The sequence below is a fragment of the Anser cygnoides genome, chromosome 6 (genome assembly GCF_040182565.1).
Source record: "Anser cygnoides isolate HZ-2024a breed goose chromosome 6, Taihu_goose_T2T_genome, whole genome shotgun sequence".
Lineage (NCBI taxonomy): Eukaryota > Metazoa > Chordata > Aves > Anseriformes > Anatidae > Anser > Anser cygnoides.
Genome location: NC_089878.1, coordinates 41,764,014 through 41,789,806, shown reverse-complemented (window position 1 = coordinate 41,789,806; position 25,793 = coordinate 41,764,014). Strand labels below are relative to the sequence as shown.

The 25,793-nt window shown below is 45.5% G+C and overlaps 1 protein-coding gene across 4 annotated transcripts in view; it reads left to right on the top strand.

Annotated features, from left to right (window-relative positions):
• ACVR1 (activin A receptor type 1) overlaps nucleotides 1-25,793 on the top strand; it is a 76,019-nt gene that overhangs the window by 34,414 nt on the left and 15,812 nt on the right. For 2 of the 4 annotated variants that reach the window (XM_066999903.1, XM_066999902.1), the window contains exons 2-7: nucleotides 6,282-6,355; nucleotides 13,644-13,910; nucleotides 14,403-14,620; nucleotides 19,381-19,480; nucleotides 21,963-22,109; nucleotides 24,603-24,878. In XM_066999903.1, coding sequence (XP_066856004.1) covers nucleotides 6,289-6,355; nucleotides 13,644-13,910; nucleotides 14,403-14,620; nucleotides 19,381-19,480; nucleotides 21,963-22,109; nucleotides 24,603-24,878 — 1,075 coding nt within the window. In that variant the 5' untranslated portion in view covers nucleotides 6,282-6,288. The other 2 variants (XM_066999904.1, XM_013193651.3) reach the window with 2 other exon arrangements.

The following is a 25,793-nucleotide window of genomic DNA, read 5'->3' as shown; positions in this document are numbered from 1 at the left end:
CCACGTGTGACTTCAGAGGCAGCGGTCAGCAGTGATACACGTTGGGACTTTCAGATCGATATAAAAACACCTGTGATTGTGATCGCCTGAGTAAGCCCTTCCCTGTCAGGCTGCCCCCGAGAGCCACACGGGTGCAGTGTCTGCCTACCGCCAGGGCTCCTGCTCTGATGACAGGCCCCTTCTCCCTAATGGCTCCCTCAGCCCCCCAGAGGTTTCGCTGCCCGCGCGCAGGGTTGCGATCCCAGCTGCTCACCAGCTGACCCGCGTGGGGACCCGGCCTGGGGCTTGGGCTCTCTGTGCCCCTTGTGCACCCTGGGCCTTGGGCTGCCCTGCTCGTCCTGGGGTCACCCCTGCCGCAGGAGCAGTGGGTGCTGGTGTGACCCAGGCCTCCATCAGCCGCTCACCAAGCCGCTGGTGCTGCTGCTGCTCCTGCTTTGTCCTCTTCTGTCCTCTTTCCAAGTGGCAGTGAAGGCTTCCCTGCTTCTGGCCCGCTTTTGCCTAGGTAAGATATTTTTCCTCTTAGATAAATGTTTTTTGTTTTTCTTTTCCCCAGACATTGTGGATGTACAGCGTGGGAGAACAAGTTAGAAACAATGTCTGTGATTGGTATGTCAGCTGAGGGCAGTGGGTGACACACGTATTCTTAATTACGTATGCCGGGAGGGAGACTGAGCAGGATTTTATTTCTGTAAGTTACTCTCGTGCGTGGTTACGTCTTCCTTTTAAAACGCTAGGGGTTGGCTGTGCATGGGGATATTCAGAGCTATACCTTGGCAAGAAGGAACTTGTAACTTTCATTGATGTTTTACATTCTATGGGTTGTTCGCCTCCTGGCGACTTTATTTGTGTTCAGCAGTGTCAGGGCTTTGCTTTGCATGTGGTGGGGATAGGGGAGCCAGCACCTTGCATGCTCACGGCCTGCAGTTTGTGGCCGTTTGAAGCACGTAGCCTCTCGAGGTGGCAGTCCTTTGTGAAGTACCGATGTGTGCCCGGTGCGCTTGCAGGTGGGTACCAGGCAGGCTTTGTGGCTGAGTTTTCGTCTTGCTGAATTTTGGCAAGGACGGAGCACCCACGTCTGCCACTCTGTGACACTCAGTGCCTTTATGTGCTGCTCTGAGGCAGCTTGTTCGTGCGTGTGAGCTTCAATTCAGTCAACCAAATGTGAATTATTACTTTTCAACGCACATCTTTCCTTTTAAAGACATGGCTGTTGATGAACTTAGCTTGTGTGTGGCTACCGTGGATGGTAGAATTACAACCCGGTATTGTGGATGTTTTCTTTTGATAAAAATCTGGCGAGGTACATGCAAAATATGTACAGCCCTTGGGCTCTTGGCCAGTTGCCACCAGGACTGTCAGTGATATGTGGGTGCTTCTGATCTCATCAGAGAAGTCTGAACTCCTCTAATAGTTTGTGTTCCCATGTCTGTGTCGTATTAAGATGAAATGCAATCTGAAATTTCTTCTCTAATTGGACTTGCTCTCTCATCTGGCGCGTTCCTCGCTCTACCAGGGCGGTGGTGTCAGAGACCAAACGCAGCCTCCAGCAGCCCGTGTCGGTGTCAGCCCCAGCTCTGCGTCCTGGGGCTGCCTCCTCTGCCGCACTGGGCCACGGAGCAGGGTCTGGGGAGGAGACAAATGGTCGTCTTAGGAAGAAAAGAGGAAGGGATATGTATTTGCCGCGGAACTGGAAAAGGCGTGGGGAGCAGGGTTTTCAGAACAGATCCTTTAAAATTTTGGGACTTGATGAATAGAAACCAAGAATTCTGTCAGTTCTTGAACCTACAAGAATTAGTTGTGCATCTGTATGTTAAACTGAGTACTCTTAACTGCACGGTTTCTGACATATTCCTGCTTATTTATGCTCCTGAAAAGTTCACTTGATCTTTTCTTAGGAATCCAGAGCTGGCTTTCTAGTAATACCTGCCCGATCTGCAGCTAGGTTCGCTCTGTTGTGTGCAGTCCCGCAGATGTTCGGGGATCTGTTCGCTGCCGCTTTACAAGTGGTTCCCTATTGGGACCTGTAGCAAGTTTCAGATTTTCTAATTACGTGCTTTTCTAGGGGAAAATGTGAAATATTTTTTTTCACTGTACGTAGACAGGAATTTCCAGAATCCTGTGTCCAGCTCTGCCATACGGCTTCTGAGATCGGGGTGGGAGGAAGCATGGCATGGCGTGCAGGAATCCCAGGTACTCATGTTTTGAATGCCATCTAGTGGTTATTGCAGCTGTGATGACTCTCAGCGTAGGACATGCCGAAGAGTTGCAGACAAGTAACAGTGAAGATTGATATGCCTAGAAAGGAAAATAAACGTTGTGCATTATTCGCTGGTTGCTTTCTAGTTCCTCTTCCTTTGTCTGGGTGAAATCCCCCTCCCTCCCCTGAGAAGAAGTTCTCGTGGACTAGTCACCACCTGGTGTTTGAATCTGTGTGCTTACGTTGCTATGGAGATTCATTCAAGAATGTTTTGTTCTTTATGTTCAGATTTATTTTCTTTCTCTAAACAAATAGTAAGTGGAAGAGACATGCTTGCTGGTGTTACTTGAGACAGATTTTTGTTCTTATGTACATTAAGTGCTTTAAAAATAAGCCTCTTGTTAAAGCAGTGGAGGCAGAGCCTTAAGCTCTCTCCCTGCTGGGTTTGGGACCGGGATAACCTGACAACGCAGCGGAGCAGAAGCCTGGCCGCGGCCGTGGCGCTGCGTGCGGGCCTTGGGTCTCCTCCGAAGGAGCAGCGGGCGGGAGCCGCGGGTCCCCCCCTGTCCCTGCGCCCCCGGCTGCCGCGTGCGGCCGGCTCCCCGGGCTTATTTTTAACCGCTGATGGAACAGGCGCAGAATGGCAGCCAGCGAGGGGCCGCGGCAGCTCCGAGGTGCCTGGCACGGCTTCAGCTGCGCGGTCAGCGCAGGCTGGGGCTGGTGCTGGCAGGGGCTGGTGGCGGGCCCCTGTTCCCCCCGCTAATCCCGCCCGAAATGTCCTGCTCTCCTGCAGCAGGGGGCAAGGAGCCGTCAAGGTTTTAACGTAGGTAAGGGCCGCTTTTGAATTCTTAGCGGTTACTCTCACTCTCAGATCACTTCTGAAGGAAAATGCGAGTTGTGTGGTGGAGGCCAGCGGCTCGCTCGCGGCTCCTTGCTCCCCAGGCGCCGTGCCGAGGCCATGCAGCGGGTGCGCTGGCACGGCTCCGTGCGGCAGAAGCAGACAGGGTGCTCTGAGACGCCCGGGAAGAGGAGCGCTCACAGGGCCGGAGCTTTGCAGAAGCAGGGTTAACGCCGAGGCCGGCACAAGCAGTGGTGGTCTGCCGGCAGCTCGGCAGGCCTCCGCCGGGCACGGGGTCGGGCCGAGGCTCCGCCGGCTGAGTCACAGCCGCTTGTGCTGCCCGCACGCGGGTCCCGGTGCCAGCCTCGGTGGCGCGCGCTTGTTTAGCAGAAGTCCTGGTGTCCTTCTGGGTGTGCTCTTCTGTGAAGTCATCCTTGGGCTCTGCTGCGCAGGAACCTTTCGCAGTGCTTTGGACAAGGGATCAGGAACAACTGCTGTCATCGTGGTTTTGTGGCCTTTTTCCTTATTTAATCTGTTTGCCAAGGTCTGCTTAAAAATTGTCACGCTTGCAGATAGATGAACTGCTGGCTGCTACAGCCCACGCTGGCTCTGTCCTGGTGCACGAGTGTGGGCAGGGGGATGTGGGGTTCGGGGCGTGCGGGGCCGGCTGTAGCACTGTGCCAGTGCTGCTGCTCCCCTGCTGAGATGCAGAGCAGCCGCTGCGGGTGGTGGGCGGCCGCCTCGCGGGGGTGCAGCGTGGGTTTCCCTCCTCCTCGTCCCTCTGGGAAATAAAGGGCCAGGGCTTCCATATGATGTTTCTGTCTTTTTTTTTTTTTTGTCAGTCATTTTTGATATAAATTGTTTGAAAACAAATACGTGCACATTTTTCCTGGTTTCAGTATGCAGGCTGCTTCCCGTGCTTTCAATCCCTTCTTTCCAGCCTGCCTTCAGTTCAGTTCCGTGCCTTTAATCTCATTTCCTAGCAGAGCTCAGCCGAGTCCCTCGCTGTCCCCTTCGCTGCGCCCTGTTCCTGGCGGGCGCCGGGCTGACGTGGCTGGGTGTTGGAGGGCCCGCGGGCGCCGATGGTTGCAGGAGAGGGGCAGTGGGCGAAGCCGCGGCGCGTGTGGGTCTCTGAGCACACGGGGCGGTGTGACGGTGCCCTGCCGTGAGGAAACAGTGAGCGCTGCTTGTCCTTAACCAGGCGCTGGAGGATGCAGCCACGAGCTGCAGACCGGTAGGACGCCAGGGAGCGGCTCGGCACTCCTGGCAGAGCAGCGTGCTGCTGGTAGCGTCGCCCCGCTCGCTCAGCTCCTTTGTCTCTGGCGCTGCCTCTGCCTCGCGTTCGCGTCCCGCTGCCAGGCCCCCTCCTGCGCCGCTCCTCCTGCTCGAGGGCCCCGCGGGATGGCATCCTCGGAATCAAAGCTTCTGCCTCCGCTCTCTGAGCCATCGACGTGTTGAAAGAAAGAGGGCGCATCTCCTGAGCCACCTCCGTCTGGGCCTGCAGGAAGTTCTCCAGGTGCAATGCTGAGAAAAGCGCCTAGGTGAGGTGCGGGGGGGGCGCGACGTCGCTCCTGCTCCACACCGGCCGCGGGTGGCGGGGCCCCGCTGAGCTGACCCAGGGCGCTGAGCGGCTAGCCACTCTCGGGGACAGCTTCCTTCCAGTTCAAACCTCCTGCTGCTTGGTTGCTCAGTGATCACGCTGCATAGGACTTCGTTTTACTCTGTTTCCAGTGTGACTGCTGAAGGCCGATAATATGCGTTGATGCACATTAAGAGCGCGTTGGCCACGCGTCAGGAACGAGGAAGGCGATGTTACCTAGGGAGTGGGTGCTAAAGCGAGAGTTTAAATTTGCTAGAGGTGAAGTGGTGAGCGTTGCTCGGTCCTTCCTTTGGGCAAAGAACCTCCGTAAGAACTAAAGCTCCATGCACTCGGGTTCATAAATTCTTGACAATCTTAACTGATGATGAAGCAATTACCGAAATCTTTCCCTTATTCTACAAAACAAATCCATGTCAGGAAATAAATACGGAAGTAAATGGCTTGGCTTTAGTCGCCAAGCACTTAGGCAGCCTGCTAATGATTTGAAAAGGCAACAACAGAAGATATCGGAAAGAAAAATGGCAAATCAATTTTTTTCTTCAATTTTCATCTGCTTAATTAGAATTAATCTGAGTAACTGAACGTAAATGCTGTTTGTAAGAGGAACAGTAATGACTCGGTGCCTTGGTCAAGAGCAGTGGCTTTGAGCGTAGTGCTTCCCGCTGTTTTGGTGGCAGTCGTACGGCACGTGGTTAGGCCGGAGTGTCTCTGTAGGAGCGAAGCAGCGCAGGACGGGAGGGACTTTGAGTTGTCTGGCTCTGCTTGCTGGATTCAGTCCCAACAAAGGCTGATTGTAGTTAATCTCTGTTCCTTTGCAATGGTGATCGTTTCAGTGGAGAATTTAAGAGACAGAAGAGTTTCTTTTCAGTAGCCTGTTAAGTAATTCTTACTTCAAAGTGAAAAGAGGAGCTTTCATGTTCTTGTAAAGACCAAGTATCCTGGAAAAGATTTGAAGTATGCAAGAGAATTCACTCCTTTATTTGCTTTTTTTAGATGGAACATGTGCCTTTGCTGGTATGCTGGAAACACTCTGAGTTTTCAGAAAAGAAGTAGTTACCGATCTTCAATAGCAGAGAAATGAAGTTAGGTCATTGAGAGGGAAGCCCTTGGAAAAGAGGCATGAAGCTGGAAACTTCCAAGAGTGGTTTCTCCCTTAAAGACAGCTTGCTTTTTCTTGCCATCTAGCACTGGTTTCTGCTGGTTAAAGAAAGTTATTCAGAGTCTTCTGGCTCAGATCTTTTGTTTTCTCTCAAAGCCCAAACAATACACAGTTTTACAGGACTTTCTTTTAAGTTCACAGTAATTTAACTCTTATTTAACCTGGTTGAAAGAGCCTATCTTCTACTTCATGTGCCTGCTTGGCTCTGTAAGGGTTCACGTCTTTGTTAGCACGCCTCTGAATATGCACTATAGCTGCAAATGATATTTGACTCTTAAAAAAACCAATCACATTTAAGAAATTGCAGTAAATTACAAGGTTTGTAGGTGAAGGAAATAACTCATTTAGGAAACAAGACCAAGCTTGGTTGTTCTGAGTCTTGTATAAGGAATTGATGAGACATTGAGAAACACTGACTTTGGGGTGGCTACGTTTTGAGATGATAGTGAAAGTGTACACAGCTCTCAAGTCTCTTCTCTTTCCCCAGGCCTACGATGATAGATGGAGTTATGATTCTTCCCGTGCTGCTGCTGCTGGCGTTTCCCCCCCGCAGTGTGCAAGGTGAGTGCCGTGGTGACGGTGCCGTAGCTGCTGCTGCTGGAGCTGTGTTTGCTTCTCCATTTTGAGTTGCTTCAGAGGATACTTGTTGCCTGTTTACGTATAAAGTCTATAGTATGTACGATTGGCATAGGTCTTAGCAGGGCCTGGGGAGTGGAATGGGAAACTTGACTTGGGTGGCCAACTTTTGCTGTATGTAAGGAGCAGCTCTTTGCAGCTTGTGGGCCCCGGTGCAGTTGCATTCTTAAAGCGAGGTTGTTAAAGCTCGAGGAAGATTCTTCTGTTTGGAGCATTTAGTATGGGGTTTGATAACTTTTCCATGACGGCTTTTGTAAAGTCTTTGGAAATGCAGAGGGGCTGGTTATCCATTGGTATTCAGCTGTGTGCTTGTAAAGATTTTAAGACATGCAGTGCGTTTAAGATTTCCTTCAGCAACGTGGGAGAAGGGTATTTCCACTGCCACGGAGAGGTGGTGATGGTTCATTTGAAGGCTTCTGGAAGTTGTGTGAGATGGCTGCTTCCAAACAGCCTTTTTTCAGTACTGAGTAAACGTTTTCTGCAGATGGTTCTTTCTCAGTTGTAAATGCATTTCAAGTGGCTTGTGACGTGACTCTAGTGTTTGTGGCGTATTGATCATAGCATTGCAGAATGCTTTGGGTTGGAAAGTGCATTAAAGTCCATCGGATTCCACCCCCGTGCCATGGGCAGGGACACCTTCCACTGGACTGGGTTGCTCAAAGCCCCAGCCTGGCCTGGAAGTGTTTATTTACAGGGATGGGGCAGATGATGTTCTTTTTTATTTACCTTGTCAAACCTCTTTCTGAAATACTCTGCTGAAATATGTTTGCTTTCAAATGCTGATGCAAAGAATAAAAGGCGGAGAATATTAAGTGGAATTGTTAGAAGGGATAGTGAAAGGTGAAAATAGATATGTGGAGGTTTAGTGTTTGATTTCAGTCATGCCTATGAATAGACAATTAAGACAAAACTTAAACAGGGAGGAACATTGGACAGGTGTTAGTGGAAAACAAATCAAACTGCTAATTTTGTTGGAATTTCTGGTTAACTTTACTTGTATAGCGTGTGTAATCACACGCTTGCACTGCCTGTGTAGTGCAGCCTATAGGACAAAATAAGTAAACCACTCTACCTTCCAAAGCTGCCCTACAGGTGTTAAAATCTTAGTTGTTTGATCTGACTTCTCTCTCTCTTTTTTTTTTTTTAAAGTATGTTTTAGAGGTGAGAACTTTATTGTCGTGTTGAAAAGATGCAAGTAGGTGATCAGGAAGAGAAGAGTTACTAAATCCAAGCCGAGACATTCCTTTTCTGTTCCTTCTTTCCTGGCAACGTCTGTGATCCTAAAGCCAGAGGTATAGGATTGTGCCTGCGCTGGGAGCAAAGGCAAAGCTGGACCAGATGTGCTGCTGGAAGGGGCTGTGGAAAGTGTAGCGTGGGGGCAGGAGTGTGTGCAGAGAGGAGATGTGCAGGTGCTGTCGTCCCGTGGCCATCCGCCCGTGCCAGCTGGAGGGACGTCTGCGGAGAGCGGCCTCCTGCTCGTGGTGTGAGGCGGCAGTGCTGAGGGAAGCAGCTCCAGTGACTGCGCGCCTGGGTCTGCGCTTCCCTCCCTGGTGAGAGCTCCTGGGAAAGTTCTTGTAGAAGAGGTGCGACAGTCTTGCTTTCCTTTTCCTTGCTTTATTCCTTCCCTTCTCCCCCCCAGACTTCCTGTGGTGAATTTTCTATGAGCAATTACTTGTCTAGTGCATTTCATTAATGTTGCTGCTCCCCCTCTTCACGTGTGCTAGTAGTAATGCTGTTTTATTTTCTTTGGAAGCGGTCTCCTACTTCCAAGCTGGTTGTACAGAAGCATTTGGGGAGGCAGAAATACCTAGTGAACCCCTCAGCAAACTTTCGTTGATGCTTTTTCATCTAGGTTTTGCCTGGTTGGTGAGGAAGCCTTGTCACAGCAATGCAGGAGCTTGCTGCTTTGTTTGCCAAATGCCTTTCGGTGCTGCTTGGCGTTTGCAAGCCCCAGTGGCGGGGCTGAGCCCAGGAGCACAGCCCTGTTCGTGGTGGTCTGCGGCGGGCCGGGGAATGAATGGATGGATGTCGATCCTCTGCTGCCCGCTCCCAGGCATGGTTTTGTGTACCAGGCACTGTGTGCTTTCCTATGAGCTTTCCTGAAATTGTTTAGAGAGGGTTGTTTTGGTGGAGAACAGTTACTTTGTCTTTCCTTTGATATATGCACAAAATAACAAAGTTGCAAAGCCTCCTCATTGTTTTTCTTAATCTATTCTTTCACAGTTCAGTTCTTTTCCTTTCACTCGGAGTTGGGCTTGACTGTTATTTTACCCTTTTTCCGTGAGCAAAAATGTCTGGGCATATCTTCAGGCATCATTTGGGTGTTGATGCTTGACTGTTCCTGCATTGCTAGCAGGCTTCAGAAGGTGGAAATAAATATGACTTTTTTTTAAAAAAGGCAAAACTAGGTAGAATTCCAAGTGCAGAAATGTCTTTTCCTTACTTGATTGTCCAGAAAATACTTATAAAATAAAAGTTTATTATGGCTCCAACTTCTGTGTTACTTTGTTAGCCCTGTAAAGTACGGAAATAAGCTTTTTTTCATTTCCCAGCAAACTAAGCCGCTATTAAAGCACAGTACTTTCTATATAATGTAATGCCTATACTTAATATCGTACACAGGGAATCATAAAGGCAAGATAACCATCAAAAAAAAGTTGTCTAATGTACAGCTGAATGGACTCAAGTGATTTTAAATTTTGCATGTCTGCTTTCCTTTGTCTGCAATTAATTAAGGGATGAAGCCCTAGCAGATCCCACCTCTACCCCTAATCCTAGTCATTTAAGAAGAAAAATAATACAGCTGCTTTTGAACATTTTGACCTTTGAATATGAAGCCTTTTCCACCCTCCTAGAGCTTTCAGCAGCTCTGCGACTTGGTGTAGGATTTGTAACCTCTGTAATTTGGTTGGAAGTCATCCCCTTTGGGAGGAGCGATCCCCCGTGCCTGAGATGGATGATGCAAATGTCCAGAGTCGTTCTCTTAAATGTGCATGGCCATTCAGTCAGGTCTCAGCTGCGGCCTGGTTGATTCAAGGCTCGCATACCTCCCTCAGTTCTTGGTCGCCTGCCTATATTTTCCAGCCACGTATGAGGAGGTCTTGTGGGTGCGTGTAGGTTATCCCTCCAAGCACTCGCCTGACTGCGTTCTCTCTAAATATTAATGCATGTACTATTGTTGTACTGGGTCTGTCTGCAAGTTGAAATTTTGAAAGGATATGCAATGGTGCTGCATTGCTGGGAGGAAATGATTTGTTACTGTAAAACCCTTCTTTAGTATGTACTTTAATTAGAGACCGAGTTCAGAAAGAAAACTGACTCTTACTATGGTGCATGTTTTGACTTTTTGTATGGTTTGTATTAGCTTGTTATTTGCTGATCATATCACATAGCTAACGTAGTGTTTATTTCAAATTACAGTTAACTGAAATCAAAAAAACTTTAAGAAGCTGTTGCTTCAGTAAGAGTAAGAAAAGGTGGCCTAGTGCCTATTTTACTAGCTGTTCGGTTAGAACACAAAGCATTCTTTTAGATGTGAAGAGATCATCTCAAAATCAAGGTGCATTCCTAGAAACATTTTATAGTGTATTTCTCTTTAGAGAGTAGAACTTGATGTTCAAACAGTTACCAAAATGTTTACAATCCGAGAGTTGGATACAACATATGAAATAAAACTGCGTAGATTAGTAACTGTTCTTGTGAAACAAAATTCACATAGAAGTAAACACTCCTCATCTTTGTTTCCTTGCATGTATACATTTCCATAGTTAACCCAGTTCCCAAAGTCTCCTGTTTTGGTGTCATGGGGATTCAGATTGGAAAGGCTGGGCTGTGCCTGCCCACAAGAGCACTGTGCAGCATAGCATATTCTGTGCAGTCACAAAAAGGACCTCTTTAAAGAGGGCTAAACATTGTAATCAGTAAAATGGAATTTCCAATGTGGACTATCTTGTGGTGTTTAAATACCTAGATGATTAGAGTCAGCACTCTAACTGTTGACTTTTGCAAAGTGAATAAGCAAACAAAACAGAGGAACTTCAGCTGCAACACTTCCATAATGATGGACTGTGTGTGAAATTTACTTGAATACAAAGCTCTGTGTGAAGTTCCTGTGAATCTGTGTGGCAAGTCAGATTTTAGGTGTACGCAATATACATGGACTGAAAGTGCAGCAATGCGACTCTGCATTACGAAACAAATGTATACGCAGCACATGCGTTCAGGTAATGGAAGCATTTCTGAGCTTGGCTTCCTGCCCGCGTGTACTGCCTGGCTGCTAGCTGGCCTGACAGCCGTCCGCGCCTGGAGCTGTTGTGGAGCAGGTATGCAGCAGGTATGCTCCTCTGACCGGGTGCGCTGGGGGAGCTGGGCGTTTCAGCCATCATCTCTGGCTTGCAGCTGGCCCGTGGCATTTGCTGGTCACACCTGTCCCACAGACTTGCTAGCACAGCTATGAGAGCTGTGGAGAGGCAGCATCCAGCACAACTGCCTCTTCTGTGGATTTGCTGTATGCCAGCAAAGCTGTGCTTTGCATGTACGGCTGGATTCACTTTGTGAAAATACTGCTAGAATAAGCAACGCTTTGGAGTTGGCTTTGTGCACGCTGAGAACATCTTGGTGCAGCACGGTGTTTAGTTTGTGAGCATGCACTGGAGCAGTGCCTGTCTGTCTCGGGCACCCACCTGCAGGCCTGGCGCAGCTGGCGGCCCGCTGAGACAGCAGCAGAGGGCACGGTGCTGGGGCTGCGTCTGCAGCCTGAGTCAGCTCTGGTCTGAGTAAAACTCAGCCTGCTTAGGGGAAAGTGGTGCTGCAGGAGCATTAACGATGGAAGGACCAGCTGGTAGGTGGTAATACACCATGCAGCTGGAGAACCACCTGAGTAAACACAGGAGCAGTTTGGGCACAAGGAGTAACAACTGTCACGAAGGAGCATCTGTATGTGTGGGCTCTCTGCAGCAGGTAACTATGTGTATGGGGCCGTTGATGTGCTGGGATCTGTAGCAGTGCACGTGTACGTGCACAGTCAGCGTTACTGGGCCGTCACGCTGCGCGACGTGGCTCTGCCTACCACCTCCGCGTGTCTTTTGAACCACTTCCCCTGCCTTCAGACTGGAGCAGTCTGGTCGCAGGATGGGGTGTGTGTCCAGAGCTGCAGTGCGTTAGTTCACTGCCTATAAGGGATGTCAGGTTGCTCTGTGTGGGCAGATGAACTGGCCGGTGCGGTTGCTTCTTGAACCATTTTGGGGTTCCAGAGCCGCTCCAAAGAGCGGCGTGTGAGGGGAGGCAGCTTTCCGCCAGAGCTCTTCCTCTGGTTTGTGCGAGTTTCCCTCAGTCTTGAAGCGTCCTTGGGTCACGAGGCGAGGGAAGCGCTGCGCTGGAGCAGGCTGCAAGCCAGGTGAATTTTCCTTGCAGCCTGAGGATGTCTCGGATGAAGGCGAGTAGGTGTGCGCTGCGGGGCGGCCCTTTCTGCTGTCACTGACCAGCAGGGCTGGCTGGCGGCGGCCTGCGGGCTGCTGCGGCCCGCACGCCTGCTGGCTGGCTAACGCAGAGATGTCTCGCTCGCTGGGCGGCGCTGAAACCCTCGCTACTAGAGGGCTAGACAGAGATCTTTACTGAAGGCACAGCTCTTGTCTGGCAGATCGTGGCCGTGCCTCTGGAGAAAATCCCTCAGGCCTCTGGCTGTGAATGCCGTCAGTGATTCCAGGCAGATGAGCTGCGATTAAAGGCTTGGGTTTTACACCACCACTTGTACACCGCCGCTGCTGCGGGCGGAGAAGGAACAGAACGTTGATTATAGGAATCTGTCTGACGTCTTTTTTTTCAAGTTCCACAAAATTAGCAAGTTATTAGTCAGGACGTTTAAGTCTGGGTTTTTGTGTACCGGTACTTGAAATCAACGTGACGGATGCTGCCTGATTTCAGAACACTTTCCCTAATTTAGCTTTTGTTAGTGATTCCAAAATAGAAAATTTGTATTTGTGTACTTGTTCATTGTGGGAGGAGGGGAGGAAAATAAACTGAGTTATATTCCCAGTGGGCAGGCTCTAATGATAGGTTTGAAAAAGTCAAACACGTGGTGGTACGTTGCTGCTATTTTAGGAGCACCCACCGTATTTGTGGTTGGAAACTTTGTTAGAACTGAGAAAGAACGTGAGTTGAGCCGCTGCACGCGTGTGTACACGTGGGCTGTGTGTGGCGGCGCCGTGTGTGCTGTCCTGCAGTAGGCCTCTCCTCAGTCACCTGTGAGCGCGCAGCAGCCCTGTGCCGTATACCACGACGCACATCTGCGTTTGCCGGGGTGCTGAAGAGTTGTCAGTGTTTCTCATTCACTGGTTGAGAGGTGTGCTCTCCTTTAGTCAAAGACCGAAAAGACCAGGTGTTCTGGGAGGTGTGTTAAAGGCACGTGCCATTCCTGAGAGCAGCCGTGTGCGCAGCTCTGCGCAGGGGCACTGTTTTTTTACAGCTGAGGGTCTCTGGACGTTTTGCTGATGATACTTGGGAAAAAAGTCTCCAACTTTATACTATTTTTTTCTTGAAAGTTCTTCCACTTTCTTAGCATTTAGAGTTGGAAGGTGTGCAGTGTACTTGCTGATAGTATGTGCTGCTTTTGTTTGCTTTTTATGTCCATGGTTATTCAGGTTTGCAAGCTACTTCTCAAAGGCTTGTCTTCTTGGGGGAGTTGTTCCAACTTTACTGTTCAGGCAAGCTAATTAAATCCACCAAGCCCTGTGTTGCTGTGTCTACTGGGAATTTAAATGGCCTTAATTTGGTTTAGTTAGTCATTTCGAGAATACTTGAGAAAAAACATTTCCATATAGACATACAATGTGGTTTAGCAAATCTGCTCTAAATTTACACTGTTAGTTTTTCTCTGCTGAATGTTCCTGTGTAGATGACCCTCCTGTACTGGATACCCGAAGTCATGCGCACATGTGTGAGGCGATGTTAAATGTCACTGAACTCTGGAAATTTGAATGCTTGGAGTGGGACAGATAAGATTGGTATTTCTTTGATGGTGCAAGCTCATACTTCTGTCTTGCTGAAACAGATAAATCAGTATCATTAGCTCCTACTTGGCGGCTCTTCAGTGCTAATTGCAACTGATATTTCTTCTCCTAAACAGAAGATTTTATTGTCAAATAACTGTTATCACTAAATATGTGAAACTAAAAGAGTATGATGATGTTTCTTTCTCAACTCTCTGTTTTTACAGACGATGAGCTGAAGCTGAATATGGTCCACTACGAATGTGTGTGTGAGGGCATGTCCTGTGGGAATGGAGATCGTTGCCAAGGCCAGCAATGTTTTGCTTCTCTAAGCATTAATGATGGTGCTAAGGTTTACCAGAAAGGATGCTTCCAAGTCTACGAACAAGGGAAAATGACGTGCAAAACACCACCATCTCCTGACCAAGCAGTCGAGTGCTGCCAAGGATACCTGTGCAATATGAATATCACTGCACAGTTGCCCTCTTCTAAAGGTGAGAGGTTAATTTATATAATGAATTTTGAGAAAGAAAAATGGTTAGCTTTGATCTGATGTAATGGGAGTGAGATGGCTTCTGTGCTAGTGAAAATCAGGGTTTAAACAACACAGTGAGTCTCTTCCTACTTTCATTCTCTGTCTTGGAGCCTGCTGCCGTACGTCTGATGTCCATAGGTTGAGTAATCTGTATTGCCGAGTGAATGGTGGGGGTTGAAGTGCAGAGCTGAGCTGCAGACTGTGAGCGGGCTGTGGTTGCTAATTCCCCTTTCATATGTGGGATTTGATCTGGAGGGGCAGGGGTAGTTCTGGCAGTTGTGCAAGGAGTCACTGTAGTAGAACTACAGAACAGAACTTTGGCTGTGTTAGGACCAACCTCTCTTCTAGTTTAACTTGGTAGCCACCCAGACGTTCTCAGCACTACTGGTTGTAAAAAGACATTCATTCTCTGGGAGTTCTCAAACTTTTTTTTTGTTCTTTCCTTTCCAAGGGCAAACCCTTCAAGGAGAAGCTGCAGGTTACAGCATGGAAACACTAATTATCGTTATACTGGCTCCTGTGATAGTGTTGGTATTTTTTTCTGCGGTAGCTGTGCTGATCATCCGGAGAATACAGAAAAGCCATATGGAGAGGCTAAATTCTAGAGATGCAGAGTATGGCACAATTGAGGGACTCATTGCATCAAATGTTGGGGACAGTACATTGGCAGTAAGTAATCTTTATGCACGGTAAAAATATGACCTTTCTTCGCTTCCAAACCCTCTCATCTATCCCCTCATGGATAGATGAGAAATTCTCTCCTCTTTATATTTCTCAGATAAAATCTTTAGAGCCTCTTCAAACATTAAGAGTTTCGGAAGTATTTCCCTTGTTGGTGCTTCTACTCCATAACATACCTTCACCGAAGAGTTGATAAGTGGCTAAAGGAGGAAAAAAAAGAACTCCAAAACAAATGCTTTTAACAATATGCTGCTGTATACATTGGATGGCTATTTTCTTTGTGTTTTGGACTGTAATTCTCTTAGTGGGAGAAAGAAGGTTATTCCTTACTTAAGTAAACTCCATATTCAGTTTTTGTCTTTGCTAGAAAGTGTTGGTTACCACCAGGTAGGGGAGCAGTTTTGACTGTCCAGAAACATACCACAGAAAACTGCTGCACCTACTCACACTGAAGTTGACAACTGCTTTGCAGACCCAGCTGTGGGCATTTCTAAAAAGGAAGATGGATCTATGGGACCACTAAAAAAAATCTATTCTGGGGAGCTGGAAACTTTGTTGCGTTTCTGTTTTTGGGGCAGAGATGTTTCTAGAAAATACTGCTGTGAATAAGAGCTAGAAGAATTGCTTTCATCACAGGATAGTACGTCCTGACAAATACATCTGAGACGGTCAGTAAGGGATACCACTGGAGCAGGTAAAATTCTTTTTTGAGGAAGAGTAAGTTAAAACTGATAGTAGTCAGACTCCCAGTCATCTGGATGACCCCAGTATGCATTTCTGAAATAGTCTGCGTAGGGAGCAAGTAAACCAGCGTTTCATCCAGGAAGGACCTGGTTCTTCTGAAAGGGTGTAGTATGGAGAGATGCACTGCAGAAGATGGATAGGAATTAATTTTCCACTTTCTGCAGTATAATGATGGGGGGAGACATCAAAATAAGCAAGGATAAAAATGTAGAAGGTGGTGTGACAAACTGGTAACTGGCAAGGAGTTCCATTGGACCGAAGATTTTTCTAGAATGCTGCAGGTCTGTATACATTCAACGAAACAAGATGAGAAGACTGTATGTTGCTGATCACCTAAGACAGAAAACTAACCACCAAAAGAAGCCCCCAAAAATCCAGCAGAGGGGGTCCTGTCCCTGATATTAATGTGCTTGGAGGTTGGAAGGGCATTAGAGGAAAGTATCTCATGTATGTTACAGTGCTCCCACACTTGCTTCTAATTCACTTACAATAGCCTAACACTCAAATACCCCAAAGTCCCTATGTACTTCTCCATATGGAGAGGGACTCTGTCAGGGAGTGTGGTGATAGGACAAGGGGTAACGGCTTTAAACTAAAAGAGGGTGGGTTTAGATTAGGTGTTAGGAAGAAATTCTTTACTCAGAGGGTGATTATGCACTGGCACAGGCTGCCCAGAGGAGCTGAGGCTGTCCCAGCCCTGATGGTGCCCAAAGCCAGGCTGGATGGGATTTGGGCAGCCTGGGCTGTTGGGAGGTCCCTGCCCATGGCAGGGGATGGCACTGGGTGGGCTTTGACGTCCCTTCCAACCCAAACCATTCTGTGATTTTATGATGTATCTAATCACCCAGTTCACTCCGTGACTAGTACTGTAATGAAAGGACGTTGCTTTGGGGTATGATCAGAGATAAGATACTGGTCTGTAGGGACCTTACAGTGGCCACCCTGATAACTGCAGGATCGAGTACGCTGTAAACTGCAGCAGCTTCATGCTACTGCCCTGCTGTTCTGCTTCAGGTTGGCCATATATCAGCTATACTTGGCAATTTTTAAAATGTCTTTGGCTCTCTTTATTTAGTCCCAAAGGCTTGATTCTCTGTTTTAAAACAGTCAGTTTTGATGTGTTCACCACAAACCAGGCATGCGTACAACTGATTCTGTCTTTAAGCACTGACTTCCAGCTTTTACTGGCTCTCTTATCAGTGCAAGGCCATTTCCACTCCATTTGCAGGCCTTTCACACTTCTCATTTAATGTTCCTTGAAAACAGTGATTAAAGCCTGGGAAGAATAAATCAAATTCCTTTCAAAAGAAATAGGAAAAGTTGCTAACTGTAAGTTGTTTTGTTTAATAGAGCAGTTTTGTTCACAGCTATCAAACCCTTGTAGCTTTATGATTGTAGTATCACTGCTGTGCCTCTTGGGTGTTGATGTGTTTAAAAAAAATAAAAAATTGATAGTTCCTTGTCTGTAAATGTTCATCTAAACATCATCTAAGTCTTTGGTCAAGATTTTTCTTCTCCATTGTGTGCTTTAAATCTCTAGTTTTGTTACACATCAGGTTCGTTTACGTGTAGGATTAGTCTCCATAGTGTAATGAATACAGCCCTAAGCTTCCTAATGGAGAATGGAAAGAGTGGGGGCCTCCTGAAATCTTGTTTTTACAGTCATTGTTGTAGATAAGTTTTTGTCTCTTTCTGATACAAGCAGGAAGGAAAATGTTCATATTAGAAAGCAAAATAACGGTCTCCAGTCACTCTTAAATGATCTTTCTCTTGAGCACTCATTAAAAAATTGTTAAGAGAAATGGGATTTCACTGGATCTAGCTGAAGCCTCGTAGTGCAGTTTGCTGGGAATATTACAGTTGATTATGCTTATGCGTTTCTATCCTATTTTTGTTTTTAAAGAAAAAGTCCAGTACTACAGGGCACCCACTTATTGATGTTTTGAACTAGTACATAAGTCCAGCTATAAAAGTAGCTCGGTATTAGCACTTAAAAGGTTAATAATATTTTAACATTCAATCAGAATCTTTTTCATATTTTTTGAGCTTACACCTTAAAGTCTGGTTTCCATGCACTAAAAATACCAGAAAGTGATAAAACTCATAAGAAGTCATGAAAGGTTTTCTGGGATATCAGTTGCATGTCTTGTGTAGGTGATGCAGGTAATAGTCCCATCACCTTGTTCATTTCAAAACTGTTCTCAGTTGTTCGTAGCTATGTCAAATCCTGAATAGTGTGGGCCAAAACGTTCCATAGAATCACAGAAGGGCTCGGGTTGGAAGGGACCGTGAAGATCACCCAGTTCCAACCCCCTGCCATGGCAGGGACACCACCCACTAGACCAGGTTGCCCAGGGCCCCATCCAGCCTGGCCTCGAACCCTCCAGGGATGGGGCATCCACAGCCTCTGTGGGCAACCTGCTCCAGGGCCTCACCGCCCTCTGAGCGAAGAATTTCTTCCTAATGATTTAGTGATAAATGATGATTTAATTGATAAATTAATGATAAATCTTCCACGATTTATCTACTACAGGATGAGTTTTTTTGAGGGTGTATTCATCTGCTGTGGTTCAGCTGTTTTAATGAAGGAGAATTACAATAAACTACTTGAATTATGTTTTTTTAAAAGAAATTTTAGTTTGCAGGGGACTTGAAATTTATCAGAGGAACTGCTGTAGTGCCACAGGCACGCTTGGAGTTCTCTCTTTTGAGCCACTTCAGAAACTTTAGATTTTAAAAAGCTAGTTCATGTGCGAGGAGGGAGGGGCGCGTGCCTGGCAGCTGAGCTGAGGAGGCCGTTAGGAAAGCGTAATGGTACCGGGCAGGCGGCAGAGTGAGGAGCGAGCGAAGAGGACAGCTCTCCTCCGGGAGGGTTTCAGTTTTGGGTGCTGGGTGCCACCACCTGGCGGAGCAGCTCCAGCGTGGAAGCTTTTTGCTGCCCTCTGGTTGAGGGTGAGCAAAATGGTTGGACAAACCTTCAGCCTCTTAGAGGCAGCGGCCTTAAATGTGTGCTTAAAAACTGAAGCTTGCCCTCCCTGCCCAAGTGCTTCAACCAAGCAGGAAGCTGAGCTCCAGTGTATGCTTGCGGGCCAGATGTTACAAAGGCATGGAAGAAGCAAGTCATATTGCACGTTTCGGTTCTGAACTTCTAGCTGTGGCAGGGGTTTTTGTTTGGTTGTTTTTTTAGTAAAAAAGTTAAAAGTTCTCAGTGGCTTTCCAACGCATGTCTATTCACAGGGATGCATAAAGCAGACTTTGAGAATCCCCGATGCCCCAGATCAGTAGGGCTGGGACATGACCTGAGCTCTGATTAGTAAAAGCACGTTTGTGGTGCTGTGCCTTTCTAGTCCTCTTTAATAGGGAGAAACCACAGGGAACTGGAAGAATGGGAGAAGTCTGCATGAACATTCAAAAGCAAATGCTGTTTTTCTTTGGCGGATAAGTGACATACAGAGTCAAGAGATCGTCATAAGCTAAGTGAAAGGACAAAGTGCTGAAAAAAGTGTGAGCAGAATCTCCTAATAGGGGATAGCTTGTACACTGCAAGTGAGCTTCCAGGTTCACAGGCAGTAAATGTTATTTAATTCTTCTTAAAACAAACTAAGCTTGTTTGGAAAGAAATTGTGCTGTAATGCAAAATAAGATAGAGACATAAGAAATCTGAGAATGAGACAGGGCTTTATTTGTTTGCTGTTCCTTGCTGTGTTGTCCATAAGATTTCCAAGAGAAACTGGTTATGCATAAGTTGTAGGTCCCCTTCTCTTCTTTTTTGTGCAGGGTATGGTCCCTCTGATGGTAAAACCTTGCAAAGAGTGTTCTCTGCCCATCTTTACAGTGGTGGCAACAGTATATCTTGGTCCTGAGTGGCCAAATAGTGTCACCAGAGACATTGAGATACCAATAAGCTTTGACTTAACCTGTCCTGTGAAGAGGTTTACCTTTGTATATTTAAATTACAACATGATCTACCCTGTTTTCCATCTTCTGATTTTCCTTTTGAACAGGATTTATTGGACCATTCCTGCACATCTGGCAGTGGTTCTGGACTTCCTTTCTTGGTGCAAAGAACGGTGGCTCGCCAGATCACACTTGTAGAGTGTGTAGGTTAGTAGAAGTCTTGTTCGTGTCTAGTGCTGAGTCTTGGTAACAAATGCAGGTAGAAAATTATCTTGCATCCTAATTACCATTTTCTCAGTTGTGTGTATAACGTGAAACTTTTCATGCTTCAGCTTACAGGATATATTTCTTTTTGGTAAGTGGGGTGAAAAAAATCCTTTCAGATCTATGCAGAAGAGAGTGGCAAATATAATCTGTGCTTTATATGGAAAAAAATGAGATTTGTTCAGTAAGTTTTGTCTGGAAAACACAAACCAGGCATGTTTGGGCACTTTATAAGCTATATAAACCATAACTTAAGAAAAGTAAGATCCATTTGTAGTCTGAAAGTGTCAAACGCTTTTGAATCATTAAATGGTGTTCAATTAGCTTTAGAACTGGAAAAACATCATTTGGACTTTGGATCTGGAGTTGAAGTACCAAGCAACGTAGCTAAAATAGCATTTTGAAAATGTGTGATTAGAATTGGAACATAAACGATGTGGGTTTAAGTCTTCTCAGGCTGAAGAAGGCATTACCATGGGAGTCTTGTACTCCTTTGTGAATGTTCTGACAACAGGGAGTCAAGGAAAAGGCAGTTTTCACCATCCTGACTTCACCAGGGGGCCCTGACTTTCAGTTCCTGCAAGGATCCTAGAGCCACGGGACCAAACCCTCATTTTACGCAGGCTACAGAGTTGGCTTGTCTCTGATACTCCTTGCTGCAGCCTTCCACTCTTAACAGTGGTTTCAAAAGGACTTTGAGACTGTCAAATATTAATCTCAAAATATCTGTCTTTCTGATATGTTCTGTAGCTTACTTGCTCTGCAGCGTTGCTTTGGGAGTGTGCAATGGTGTATTGTTGCTGTTCTGTCCCTCCCAAAAGAGCGCAGCTTCTTCTCATCTCTTTTTAATTAAGAATGAATAAATTCCTAGTAATTCTTCCCTAAAACTCTTTTGAGTCTACTTTTTTTGCAGAACTTTAGTATTAACTTTAAGGGTCTATTACATTTTTCTTCAGCATGTATGTATTAATTGAATGGTGTTAAAATTGAACTTAGTAATTTTAGGAAGCACTTGGGTCAAAGGTGTCCCGTGGCAGCGACATTGAGCCTTGATGCTGTACTGGTGCAAGAGAGATGGAGGAGGTGTGATGATGATTGATTCTTTTAGGTGGGGAAAAAAACCACCACATTTTAAACGTTTTATGCTGCTTCTTCAGTGACTTGAACTTGGAAGCATTTAAGATGTTATTGTAAGTCACTAGAAGTTTGAACTTGTCAGGGTCTTAAATTAAGCCTGAGACTACAGTGACTGAATTGTGGTGAGTCTGTAGAGACTTGGTCTACGTTTTGCCAGTGTCTCTTTGCTTCTGGCTCCTGGTATGTAGTGAGCAGGCACACATGTTCACACTTGCATTAAATCCTGGGTGGTTGTGTAACTTCTCCTCATCAGAAACTGTAGAATGTGATATGTACGATTATCTTAATTAAGAGGTATCTAGCCTGCAGTATGGAGGTGTGTGTGTCTGCCTGTCTCTCCTTGGAATTATGCCTGCTCCTGAGGTAACTCAGGCTGGCGATATTTCCAGAGACCACGTGTTTTAGCCTATATAGCAGGAGGAGATAAAAGTGCCTGTGCAGGAATTCTCTTCTGGGTTGACAGCATTGAGACATCAAGTGATGGGTATCTCTGTTCATTTGGTTTTATCTGCTGCTTATTGATATGAGCCTTTAAGGAACGCTGAATGGCACAGCGATGATGGGCAGAATTTGGGTGTTTATAGTTGTCAAATCCAACAGAACGCACTGCATGTGAACGCTCAGGCTGTTGTATTCCAGCTGCCATGAAGATGATGACGACCAGAAACTTTTCCATTGTGCCTGCTCTGGGATGCTGCTTTGCTGATGGGCATTTAATACTTTCATATATTATTTTAAACTATTTGCTTGGCGTGCAGACAGTGTGTACTGATCCCCGCCTGACTGATGTTTTGGTTATGGTCTGTGGTGTGTGTGTGTATGCGTTTCTTCTGTCCTCCTGACTTCAGAATTCCTTGGTATATTTGTATAAACTTATTGGCTGTTTTCAGCATCATGAGGCTGAGGTAACCTGGCTTCAGGGAATTGTATGTGAACTGCTATTTTCTTTCTAGACAAAGCAGAAAAGGAATTATTGCACAGAATGCATTGTGGAAAATTTTAGAGGCAAACAGACAATTATGTTGGGTTGTAGAGAAAATAAAATTTTAGCTGTGTCCTGTGGCCTTATTCAGCTGTGCTACAAATAACACACACGATATTTTCCGTGTGTGTGCGTGTGCCTAAGTATTTATGCATACTGACAGCAAGCTCATGCTTGTTAGAAACTTGTTTGGGTTTAATGGCATAAGTCTTTACATATTGTCCCGTTAATATTATAGAAGACAAAGGACGGTAACGAATACAAAGTTATTACAACTGTTAATTACTGTGTATTTTTACTGACCAGGAAAGGGACGTTATGGCGAAGTCTGGAGGGGTCAGTGGCAAGGAGAAAATGTTGCTGTGAAGATCTTCTCTTCTAGGGATGAAAAATCCTGGTTCAGGGAAACTGAATTGTACAACACTGTATTGCTGCGGCATGAAAACATTTTAGGTGAGTAGAACAACCATATTTATGTTGCTCATAAAGGTGATATAACTGAACAGTTAACTTGTAAAGTACTGCAAATTTGTCACATACCTCGCAGTCTTCAGGAGTTGACTCCTGTATTTGCATTAAATGGTTGAAGGAAATTTTTTAAGGGGGGAAACTTCCAGGAAGGTGCTAAAATCTGAGTCCCATAACGAGGAAGTGTCTCAGCAGCCATGATTCATTGTTCTTCTGCAGAAATAGTCTTGCAAGAGATGATCAACGAGATCGGTTCATTGTTGGCAGCATAGGATATAGAGATGAAGGGAGGTGCCACAGACCCTCATGCTAAGAATTCAGCCTTGCAGCTCTTGTTGTGGGGTAGCAAAATGGCAAAGTAGGGTGTTGTGCAGTATGTAGGTGGAAAAGTTCTAGTGGATCTGATTTTGTTGTAACTTTAGTTTAACCGGGAGAAAGAGTGGGCAGGAGTTTACAAGGAGACTTAAATATTTGAATCTTTTTCCTTGTGCCTGAATAAACTGTGGTATGAATTCATTATTCTCTGTTTAATGTAACTGTTCTGCTCAGAGATTGGGTCAAACTGGTAAGTCGTCGTTGGTGTTTAATTTAAACTGTAATTGAAGTTTAAACTTCAATATATATTTGCAAGGAAACAAGATAACATGTGATGATTTTTAATCCGCATCCTTCGTACCTTGTGTGCTCAGTTCCAAGAGCTTAGAAAAGGGCTGCTTTTGTTGTGTGAACTGTGGCTGAAACTTAAATAGCCGTTTTGATTCCTGGTAGAGACGGCCTTCTTTGGTGTGCCACACTTACAAATAAAAGTAACACCTTGTCTTCTATTTACTGGCTTTACCTCACTCACAATTTGTCTTAGTTCAGTCAGTTTTACTTGGGCTCCTTTTTCTTGTTTCCTGACTGAGAATATTCCTTGGCTCTGTAGCTTGCCCTGCTAGATGTTTCTCTGGTTCCTGAAGCAATTCCTTTGTCACTACAAAAATAATTTAGTGGTCTCCTGAAATGTGAGTTATTGAACTTTCCTTCCCCAGAGAGCAACTAACTTGGCTGAAATTACGTTACGCACTTCCCATGTTCCTCTGTTTGTGTTCAGTCTTTCTTGATAACTGTCAAATTTGTTGGCTATTTTATAGAATTTTTTTAGATGCAATATTAAACAATATCGCAGATTACAAAAGTGTCGCATTGTGGAGAAATCTGACTTCTAGGAGAGAAAGTAGTGGGTGTTCTTTCTGACAAATGTCATATGTGGGCTTTTAATAAACATGATTTGTTTCTCTGTCTTGAGAGTAAAACTTCGGCTGCTTCCCAGCTAAAGATGTTGAGACCAACAGCGTGCCTACTCAAATTCAGAGGTAACAGGAAGGGAGCTGCGCCTGAATATTAGGTTCAGTTTTAAGACAGTGCTGAGGTTCATGGGCTCACAAAAGAAATTCCTTTCTTCCTTTCTAGAAAATCACTGAGATACGGCTGTGATGTGTAAAGGTGCGCTGCCTTACTTCACTGCGGAAGTAACGTGCGCACCGGTTTGAAGTAGAGCTGCTGCTCCTGCTATTTTTGGTAGGCTAATCTCCTGGCGCTGCCAAGCTCTCCTTAGCCATCTGCCGCTCTGTATTCTGCGGCTCCGTTGTGGGCCGGTGTGCAGTTAAGGAGATCAGGCATTTGGAGGCTGGAGCAGCCTCAGAGGTCAGGCTGCAGCCATCCCTGTGTGGCCTTTTAAACAATCAGATCACTGGAGTGGAAGTTGTTGCTGTGGTGAGATGTGCTTTCTTCAATCTGTTTGATTTGAAGGGTGTGACATTTCCTGTAGGGACAGTAAGCTTCTGACATGCGAAGGCTGATTGTTGAAGTGCTCCAGAGACTCACCTTGAATGTAAATGTGAAGCTGGTACAACATATATTGTCTGTCTGAGATCTGAAGCTTACATGAAAACACTTCTAAACCTTTTCTCAGAAGCTTACACTGGCTGCTACTTGTCCTCGAATAAGAAATGAAATTTTATTGCTGCTTTGCAGTGTAATCCTGTTGAGTGGACAACAGCAGATGTGCTACTACCTGGTGGTTTCTTTAACTGGAAGCTAAACCTGCCAAGTCCTTTGGAAGGGAAGAGAAGGGGGGAGAGTAGAAATAAACAACAACAAAAAAAAAAAACAAATATATTTTAAAACCTTTTTTCAAGTATGTGGTCCTGGCAAGTAATTGTTTGGTGTGACTGTCTGAAAAAAAAATAGGATATGGATATTCTTGTGTGTAGGCTTGAGTTAAAGTTCCAGAATAAATAATCTCTTTTTTCGATCATGGTAATAACCTGCAGTCTGTTTTCAGTGCAGTATGATGGAGGACAAGTTTTAATTAAATTAAGTTTTAAATTACAGGAGAGGCATAGTGGTATTGATTCTTTTCTCAGGAGAGTCTTGAAGGAGCTCTGTCATCTTTTTTCTTCCTCTCTCCTTCATTTATTTATTTATTTATTTTAGGTTTTATTGCATCTGATATGACTTCCAGAAACTCTAGTACCCAGCTGTGGTTAATTACCCACTACCATGAAATGGGGTCTCTGTATGACTACCTGCAGCTCACTACCCTGGACACGGTCAGCTGCCTGCGAATAGTACTGTCCATAGCTAGCGGTCTTGCACATTTGCACATTGAGATATTTGGAACCCAGGGGAAGCCTGCCATTTCTCATCGGGACTTGAAGAGCAAAAATATCCTCGTCAAGAAAAATGGACAGTGCTGCATAGCAGATTTAGGTGAGTTCATTTCAGTGCTAATATACTCTGTGTTCCTGCAGTAATATAATTATAAATATAAATATATTAGATAACTCCAACCTGAAAAGCCTTGAAGTAACCTTAAAATAACCTTAAGATTTTCTGATGTTACCCTGCAGGACTATAACAGCCGCTAGATGGCACTTACAACTTAGAGATGCTGCTCTGCTGCTGCCACTACTGAAGAGGCTCAGTACAGTGTCTGAGTTCAGAAATAATTCCGTTGTTTTTGACTTGTTCTTGGGGTTTTTGTTGCTGAATGCCATTCATAGGTTTCTGCAGGTAGCAGTTGTTAGGGTTCACTTTGCTTCTGAAGTACATGTCCTCCTGCTTCATGTCTAAGAATCGTGCACTCACTGTTCCAAGCTCTGTACGTCTTACTGACATCCGTCTAGCTAGAGCCTTTTCCAAGGTAATTCACGGAGTCCAGAACTGAATTCCCCTTGACCAGCTGGTTTTAGGCTTTTAGCTGGTAGGATGCTGAGAACGAGTTGCAAGTGTGTTCATATTGGGGGGGGGGGGGGGTTGTCTGCCAAAACTTATTTTGTAAACGCATGGGAGAAGATAGTGGTAGAATAATAGAATAATAGTACAGGGAAGTCACTGGCTAGATGAGAAGTGTATTAGTAAGTGGGATTTTGATAATTCCAGTGCATAATTCCTGTGGGTCATGAGGTACACCCAGGAAATACATAAAAGCCACACACCTGGGCCACAGAGGGCTGGCCTATCTAAATTTGCAGAGGGAATAGTAAGTTAAAAAATAAATAAATAAAAAATAATAATTAAAAAATATGGAGCCGTATGTTGAAAAATGCAAAACTTCACAGACTGGCTTTTAGTTCATAATTCACACTTGAGAAGAGGCTAGAGCATACTGGCGTTGATTATCAC